General features: G+C 43.6%; 1 protein-coding gene across 1 annotated transcript; it reads left to right on the top strand.

Annotated features, from left to right (window-relative positions):
- The first annotated feature begins 8,529 nt into the window (after positions 1-8,529).
- On the top strand, positions 8,530-9,121 carry LOC108315048 (NEDD8). Its single transcript, XM_017544216.2, has one exon. It carries the CDS (start codon positions 8,614-8,616, stop codon positions 8,857-8,859), a length of 246 nt encoding a protein of 81 aa, XP_017399705.1. The 5' UTR covers positions 8,530-8,613; the 3' UTR covers positions 8,860-9,121.
- Positions 9,122-9,437: the final 316 nt, after the last annotated feature.

The raw sequence follows: 9,437 nt of genomic DNA, 5'->3' as shown, positions 1-9,437 counted from the left end.
TTATTTAATAAATATTAAAGCAATTTCAGTAGCCATACAGCAAGTATTACCGTGGTGCTAGGTTCCAGGGAAGCCTTGGGTTCTCCACGACATGTTGATTAGATTTTGTTCTTTTCCTACCTCCTCATCTACTGTGTCCTTTTCATAGTTTTCTGGAAATCAGTTAGTCAAGTAGTCTTTCAACAGCATTGTTTTTACTTTACGTTCTTTTAAAAAGGTTAGGAAGATACATTGCAGTTGAAACATGGTAAAAAACAAATGGAAGGAAAACAGTGGAAAGGAATGGAAACAGAGAACTAGTTCTCACTCAAAATACATCCAGGAGGTTCAGATAATTTTCCAGAGGTGGACTAAACTGTAGCTCTATGTTTTTCTAAATACTCAGTCAAGAGGAAGACATAATCACCAGCACTGTACATTTATAGGATTTAAGGAATTTCATGAGATTCCTCATCCATCAGTGGTTCAGGAGAGGCATAAAGACGCTTGGTACCAATGTCTCCAGTGGGTACTTCTAAAGGCTCCTCACTTCCAGGACCACATCATCAAACCCTTCTTACAAGAACACGAGGAGGACTATTCTGTCTTGCATCCTTGGCACTGGCTGTGGGCACATCATCTAAGCTCAGTTCAGTAAAGGGAGTTGACATTGTATCCAGCAATGTGGCCCACACATGCAGGAGTCTGGTCTTAGACTTACTCTGAAAGTAACACCTTAGCACATCTGAAGCAGGACGGATAATGCCTCCAGGGTGTGGCAGGCAGTTGCTGTGTGTGACAGCAGGGAGGCAGGCCAGTGGGCAGCTGGTGAGTGCCAGCTCTGGTAAAGGCATTCCATTCCCACTTACAAAGACCGCAAAGCCCCAACTAAATACTCCTGAGGACCAAGGACCAAGTTCAGCCTTGGGCTGCCAGTTCATGAGTGCCGATCTACAAAACTAAATAGACTGACAAGTTTTCGTAAATATTATTTTCTATAGCTGAGCTATTGGTAAACATCGGACAGAAATAGTTCAAGTTCTTCCTGTTGGATAAGTACTAAGAAATCAGTTAGCATAAGCAGCCTTATAATTAATAAATCCTTAAAATGAATTTTGCACATTGGGACTGCCTATGTTCTGACATACTGTTATGCTCTGGAGTTATACCTTGAAATAAAATAGAGTCCTTGCCTTCATGGAGAGTCAAGTCATGCATGTGCTAAATGCATGAGATGGGGGAGATGGGGTGTGATCAGCAGTAAGTATGTACCAGGGAGGCACACAGGAGGGGTAGGAATAGCACCAGACTATTGGGTCTAGAGGTCAGGAAGTCAGAGGGTCAGGGTTCAGGGATCAGAGAAGGCTTCATGGAGGAAGCGGGGGGAAGGCAGCTGGATCATGCTAAATAAACACCCTCCACTCCAAAGTCTGCTTTTACTTGCCGCCCTGGTACCAAGAAGACTGGGAGGTGTAGCTGAGGAAAGGCCATCGTCTTGTGGCAGCCAGGACCCCCTCCAGGTACCACGTGGCTGAAGCAGAGGGGGGACTCGGGAACTTCAGGTGAGCTAGCGGCTCAGGAATCCTGGGCTCCACCCTGCCGGACGGCAGAGGAGGGGCTGCCTTTTCTCATCTCCATTTTCATCCTTCTTTTTCTTCCTCCCACTTTCTTCCCCCACAGCATTGGTCTGGCATATGTGGCTCAGTAATGACACAAGAGTAGCCCGAGGGGTCCATACCCGTCCCCGATACGTTCTTGGGGAGCAGTGGGCCAGCAGGTCTTCAGCGTCAGGAGGAACGCAGTGCAATCTCAGAAATACTCCGAGGTTGTTGTTAGAAACCTTAAACCATGTTCTGAAACTGTGTGCAGAACTGTCTGGAAAAGGCAGATACCTCCTTGCTCCCCAACCCTCCAGCAAACCCACATGGTCTCCATGGAAAGGTGGCACAAAGGACAGGCAGGGGCGGCTCAGTTCCATTCCTGAGTGGCTTTCACCTGTCTGTCTGTGGACACTGCTGTTCTGAGCTGCCCAGCATCTGACTTCCCCCTGCCATGTGTGGGAATTCCCTACCCTGTGGGTCCAGGCCCACTTCCCATGATTGAAGCTGGAAATGCTGCTTCACCAATTCCCACCGCCCTCAGCACCAGGGCAGGGCATGGAACTCAGGTTTTGCCAGTCCTGAGGTTGCCCAGCGTTTGAGTGGGGGGTAGGGACTGCATCTGGGGTAATGAAGATAGTGGGACTGTAGGCGATGTCTGCCAGGTCGGGGCAATGCCCTGCATCAGCGGCTAGGGGGTGGCCCCAGCCTTGGTCTGCAGGATGAACAACTTGAGCTTTGCTTCTGGTTGCAAAGCTGCAGAGTGTTTCTCTATCCCCTCCTGAGTGATTCTCTATCCCCTCCTGTCAGTCAGCCTATGTACTTATTTATCTTTCAATCAGATGCAAAATTCATTCAAAAAGCTGAAAAAAGTATAGAAGTTGTTTTAGCACATTTAAATAAACCAAGTGAGAAATCACAAACTCCTAAGCTGGGACGTATATGCAGTGCATTATCTTTCATCAACTTTGAACTTATTTATTAAAGAAATCAGAGAAAATTCAGATAAAACAATAGTGAATATAAAAATATAATAAAGATGAGCTATGAAACCAATAGGCCTTTTTTTTTCCTGATAGCTGGAAGCCATTTGCATCCAAACCCAATATATTTTTTAATAAATGAGCTCTTTGCTTAAAGCAGAGAGGTTCAGTTTCTATCACTTATAACCAAGAACCAAGGGCAATAGAAGTTGTTTCTCATCCAGAGGTTGTGGTTGAGGGAAAAGAAACTCAATTTTCTCATTGTAAAGTGGGAATGATGATGATAGTAGCCACTGCATAGCATGGTTGGGAAGATTAAATCAGATCAAATAAGACAGGCTTAGAACATGATTGTCACATAGTAAATAATACATGTTAACTGTCAGAAGTAATAACTTATGGGTTTTCACAATGAGATACCATCTCACACCAGTCAGAGTGGCTACATTAAAAAGTTAAAAAATAACAGATGCTGGTGAGGTTGCAGAGAAAAAGGAACACTTACACACTGTTGGTGGGAGTGCAAATTACTTCAACCACTGAGGAAAGCAGTATGGTAATCCTCAAAGAGCTAAAAGCAGAACTACCATTTGACCCAGAAATCCCATTACTGGGTATATACTCAGAGAAATATAAATCATCCTAACATAAAGATGCATGAACTTGAATGTTTATTGCAGCACTATTCACAATAGCAAAGACATGGACTCAATCTAACTGCCCATCAATGACAGATTGGATTTTTAAAAATGTGGTACATATATACCATGGAATACTACACAGCCATAAAAAGAACTAGATCATGTCTTTTATGGGAACATGGATGGAGCTGGAGGCTAATTATTCTTAGGAAACTAATGGAGAAACAGAACACCAAATACTGCAGGTTCTCACTTATAAGTGGGAGCTAAACGATGAGAACACATGAACACAAAGAAGGGAACAACAGAAGCTAGGATCTACTTGAGGGTGGAGGGTGGGAGGAGGCAGAGGAGCAGAAAAGATAACTATTGGGTACTGGGCTTAATACCTGGGTAATAAAATAATCTGTAGCAAAAATCCCCATGACACTAGTTTACCTATATAACAAACCTTCACGTGTATCCCTGAGCCTAACACAAAAGTTAATTTAAAAAAAATTCTGGGTTTCAAATTCAATCAACAAATATTTAAGCAAACATTTAGCCTTTCTGGTCTCACAGTTCTCTACAAGGTGGGAGTAATATCTGCTCCATGTATCTTATAATTAATGTGAATGGCAAACAAATTATGGTATGGGAAATGGTTTGCAAAAGCATGAAGTTCAATTCAAATAGAATCGATTTCTATGGTCATGTAATTAAGCTCACTCTTTCATTCTCATTAGCCCACCCTGAGCTCTGGGAACCCTCAGCTTGGGGCTGAGGCTCATATTCATTTTATGTGATGGGTTAGTTGTGTTGAGAGAAGGGAAGACAGCATTTTTGGAAAAAATAACAGAAAAGTCTTATATTTTATGAACTTAAAAATTTTCACAGTGCTTTATTGTTCTTGTGAGGCCAAAAGAAAATCTAATATCCCATTCTGAAATCTGGGCATGTCTTGTTTTATGTGCCAAAAATGTTTAGAACACTTAAATCCATGAAGATCCCAATGGTGCCATGGGCAAAGTTTTGAAGTTTTGAAGTTTGCCTCCCCTCATTCTCTCTTCTTACCAGTCACACTGCTTGAGAAATAGCTGTTAACGTTTTTCTGTTCAGTTCCTTGCAAGGTGTGGCAGTGTAAGAAAATTGCCTCCAAGGAGCTCAGAGAGCACAGTGGAAAGGCAGCTCAGGTGTTGGCTGGCTGATGGGTGTCTGATCAGGCGGCTGGCCAGGCCCAGAGTGGTGAGAGAGAGTTCCATGGCGAGAGGAGGCTTGGGCTAAGTATGGAGGTGTGAAGCCCTGAGGCACATCCTGGAGACAGCAGGGCTCCATTCCCATCCTCATCTCCCTCATTCTCAACTTAATCCCCTCTATGGTTGTCCCCAGGATGTGCCAGGGATTCCCATGTGGAAAGGGATTCAGTTTTCAGGGTGTTGAGGACTTGGAGAGGCGCTGTGGCCATTTTAGTGTTCGATAAAAAGTGATCTACAGAGTGGAGGATGTACAGGATGTGTTTGAAGAAAAAACGTAGTAGTCCGGAGGTCCATGAGGAGCCTGAGGCTCTCATCTGATGCAGAGGGTAGAGACTGGGCCCTGGCAGGCTGGGACATGCAGAGGTTAAAGGCATGTAATCATGGAGATGGCCAGTGCAGGACTGTCAGATGAACAGATCACACAGGGTGGTTGACGTGGAGGTTGGAAGTCCAACCTCTGAAATGGGGCGTCTAGAAGAAGAAGTGGTGTTGGGGGTGGGTGAATGGGAATCATGAAGACTTGGAGGGAAAAATATCTAATGTTGAGATTGTCATGAGCATGGCATTTGCTGAGTTCTTCTCCCTGCCCCTCAAACCATGGTGACAATGAGGTTTTGCTCATGGGAATTGGTCGTGGGCTTCACCCAGACTTCCCCACTTGCCTGGTTTGTGTAGATCAAACTCTCAAATGCAATAGCTGCTTGTTGAGTTCCCCAGCACATTTCACAGAAACATCGAGTGTCAGAGTTCTCATAACTCAGTATCTTCCAAAGTGTTTCTGAGGATCCCTGGGCCTGTGAGGTGACAGGCTGAAAGGAATTCTATGCGTAGCTAAGTTTTGGAAATGCTGATACACAAGTTTAATGAAGTTTCTTTTTTGGAGGACTTCTCAGAGCCTTTAATATGTTCATATATGTGTGAATCCCAAAGAAGGCGATTTAGAAAGTACCATTTCTGTATTAGTTTGTTCTCGCATAGCTATAAAGGAATACCCGAGACTAGGTAATTTATAAAGAAAAGAGGTTTAATTGGCTCATGGTTCTGCAGCCTGTACAGGAAGCATGGTGATGGTGTCTGCTTGGCTTCTGGGGAGGCCTCAGGAAACTTACAATTATGATGAAAGGCAAAGAGGGAGCAGGCACATCTTACATGGCTGGAGAGGAGCAAGAGAGAGAGAGGAGGAAGGTGCTATGCACTTTTAAACAACCGGATCTCATGATAACTCTATCATAAGAACAGCACCAAGAGCATGGTGCTCAATGATTCATGAGAAACTGACCCCTTGATCCAATCGCCTCCCACCAGCTCCCACCTCCAACACTGGAGGTTACAATTTGACGCGAGTGTTAGGTGAGGACACAGATCCAAGCCATATCAATTTCCTAAAAGCACCGGATAATGGAATCCTTTTGGGGGAATACTCATAATAATAATTTTTTACTGGAAGTACTTGAGGGAAAGTTGATTATAAGACTAACTCCCTCACAGTGGTTAATCATGCTGCATTATTTACCTGAAATTGTTTAGGGAGCAGATGTTAAGTGTCCTTACTTTCCTCCTGCCTCCCCACATGAATGGTAACTGCGTGTGGTGAAGGATGTGTTAATTAATTTGATTGTAGCAATCATGACACAATGTATATGTATATAAAATCATGCAGAACACCTTGAATATATACCATTTTCTTTTTTTGGAGATGGAGTCTTGCTCTGCCACCCAGGCTCACCACAACCTCTGCTTCCCGGGTTCAAGCTATTCTCCTGCCTCAGCCTTCTGAGTAGTTAGGATTACAGGCCCACACCACCTTGCCCAGCTAGTTATTGTATTTTTAGTAGGGACAGGGTTTCACCATGTTGGCCAGGCTGATCTGGAACTCCTGACCTCAGGTGATCCACCTGCCTTGGCCTCCTAAAGTGTTGGGATTACAGGCATGAGCCATTGTGCCTGGCTTGATTCAGCTCTTTAAAGAAATATGACAGGTACAGCTACTGCTCCTCCATCTAACCTGGCATAGTCTCATTCCTTTATATCTCACCTTAGCTATAAGCCGCATCCTGAATTTGGTGTTTACCTGCCATGTGTGTTTTCCAAGTGCACTAGTTTCTATGTATAACAGACAACACATACTATTTCTTTGCCTTACAATGTTGACCGAATGGTATCACGTATCATGCTAGCCATATCCTCCTGTACCTTGTTTTCCCCCTTCAGCCTTGTTGTTGGGATTTCCATATGAGAATAGCTTTAATAGCTATTTCCATATGAGAATAGCTTTAATCCACATATGAATTAAATACAGATGAGGTATACCTCAAGCCATTTATCCATTCTCCTGGTGATGGACCTTTGGGATGTTTGCAGTGTCTTTGTTATTATAAGCTTCTGGGAACATTATTGTCCATACATCTTGTTGAGGGTCTTAGGGAGAGCTTCTCTGCTGAATATTTCTATAAATGGAATTGCTTTTTGGTATTGGCTCCTCAGGGTACTACAGTTAATTTTTAGGTGAGTTTCTACTTCTCCACATTCTCACCAACACTCAGGATCATCAGGGATTTTCCCACTCTCTTTGCTGTAAAATGATGTCTCATTGTTGTTTAGAATTGAAGTTTTCACGATTCCTTGTGAGGCTCTTATCTTTCTATATTTCCTGGCCATTTGCTTTCCTCTTCTGGGACTTATCTGTATTTCTCCATTTTGCCTAGTTTTTATTTTAATTGTGTCTTTTCTTTTTCTAAAAAATGTCTTCTTCCTTCAGTTAGTGCCTTCATTTCTTGATGCTGTTTATGATTTTTTTTGTTGCAAGAAAGTTTAAAAAGTTTAATGTGTCAAGTTTACTAAAATTCTCCTATGTGGGTTATGCTTTTTGTGACTTCTTTACAAAGGCTTCCCTACGTGGGAGTTAAAAAGGTAGCCTATTTTTCCCTAAAAGTTTAAAATTTGCCTTTCTCCATTTAGGTCTTGTGAAATAAAACTAAAATAAGACCCCAAGCTCTCTGTGATTAATGGAGACGGACTCCCTGTGACTAATAGAGATGCTTTAAATTCGAAGCAGAGCCAGGTGGTCACGTGGGCTGATAAAGAATGGTCACATGTCCTGGGTTCTCAGAAAAAATAGCTCCGACAAACATTTTCTTTATATCTCTGAGCCAGAACAGTTCCTATAACCAGAGCCAAGATAAACTGCATCCAGAACATTCTCTCCCTACCTCCAATCCAGTGTTTGAAAGAAACTTCTGGATTTAAGGTTGGAAACCACCCAATCAGAACTTGAATATTTTGATCCATCTGAACTGAACAAGTCTGAATCCTTTTTAGAATAAACGGACCTGATGGAGAATCTGGGCAAGAACCTTCGCTCCCTTTGCTCTTCAGCGAGCACACTTCCACTTGTACTGAAGGCTGAGCCTCCCTAATCTGCAGATTGCTCTCAAGAAGGCAAGCCCTCTCTTTTCCCTCTGCAGATCTCAGGGTCTTTTGTTAACAGTCTTTAATTCTTCTGGGGTTATTTTTGTGAGCTGTTAGAAATAAGAATCTGACTTTATTCTTTTCCATTTAAGTTATCAAATGTCCTAGCCCCATTTATTGAACAGTCCGTCAATTTTCTTACTGTTTTGCAAAGCCGCCTCTGTCATTGGTCAAGACTACGCACACGCTGGCCTGCTCTGTCCACTGGGTTGCAGCTGAAGAAACTGAGTCCTGGAAGAGGCAAGTAGGTTGCTCAATGCCCTGCAGCTGTGGCAGCCTTTCCAAACCACACCATGGAGAAGAGCAAGCGCTCTTTGCTGGCATTTTCTTCCCCTCTCTCTTTCCTTTCCCCGCTTCCTTCCTATTGTCTCTTTGTCTTTCTTCCAGCTCACTTTTTCCCACGTCTTTCTTCTTTATCCCAGATAGGCTTATGTTTCAGCCTCAAGACCTGAAGCTTTGTGCATGACACAGCCATCAGAACACAGCTATTCTTCAAGCGAACAGTTTTATCAAAAATATGGCCAGGTATATCACGTTTCCTTTTCCTGAGCAGGGGCTGGCTGGGCTGACCTCTTTTCCATTTAGAAGAGACAGATAGTTGGGGCTATTAAAATCTACAGCAGGTAGGCAGAGTGCTGGAGAGCGGCAGCGTCGACCGGAGTGGTAGGAGCAGCAATTTATCCGTGTGCAGTCCCAAACTGGAAAGAAGATGCTAATTAAAGTGAAGACGCTGACCGGAAAGGAAATTGAGATTGACATTGAACCTACAGATAAGGTGGAGCGAATCAAGGAGCGTGTGGAGGAGAAAGAGGGAATCCCCCCACAACAGCAGAGGCTCATCTACAGTGGCAAACAGATGAATGATGAGAAGACAGCAGCTGATTACAAGATTTTAGGTGGTTCAGTCCTCCACCTCGTGTTGGCTCTGAGAGGAGGAAGTGGTGTTAGGCAGTGATGGACCCTCCATTTTACCTCCTTACCCTGTCGCTCATAATGAGGCATCATATATCCTCTCACCCTCTGGGACACAAGAGCCACTGCCCCCTCCCCTGGATGCCCAGCAATGTATGTCTACTGGTGGGAGACTATGAGGACCCCAGGATGCAGTATTCCTGGCCCAGAGGGCCCTTGCTGGCTATTGGGTGTTAGTTTGCAGTCCTGTGTGCTTCCCTCTCTTATGGCTGTGTCCCTGGTTGTCAATAAAATATTTCCTGGCCTCCTGGAAAAAAAAAATAAATAAAATAAAATAAAATCTACAGCACTTTGCTTTGGCTCCTGGTGATTCATGGCCACAAATCCCTGTGGATATGTTTTTATTTTCTTGGATATATTGGATGTGCAGGTGGTATATATTGAAAAAGCCTGTTGTTTATTGACATGAGCCCAGTAAAGACTCTGATTAATCTGAAAAATAAATAGAGAAAAGTGGAAGGTCACATTCTGGATCAAGAGCTCCGATTATATCCTTGATCCCTGAGTTATTTATTTCCAGTTGAGAGAAATCCTCCCTGCGGAGGCGTCAGGAGATGGATG

Source organism: Cebus imitator, unplaced genomic scaffold (assembly GCF_001604975.1).
Source record: "Cebus imitator isolate Cc_AM_T3 unplaced genomic scaffold, Cebus_imitator-1.0 Scaffold167, whole genome shotgun sequence".
In the NCBI taxonomy this organism is placed as follows: Eukaryota; Metazoa; Chordata; class Mammalia; order Primates; family Cebidae; genus Cebus; species Cebus imitator.
Note: the sequence above shows the minus strand (reverse complement) of the source record. Positions and strands in the feature narration are given on the sequence as shown.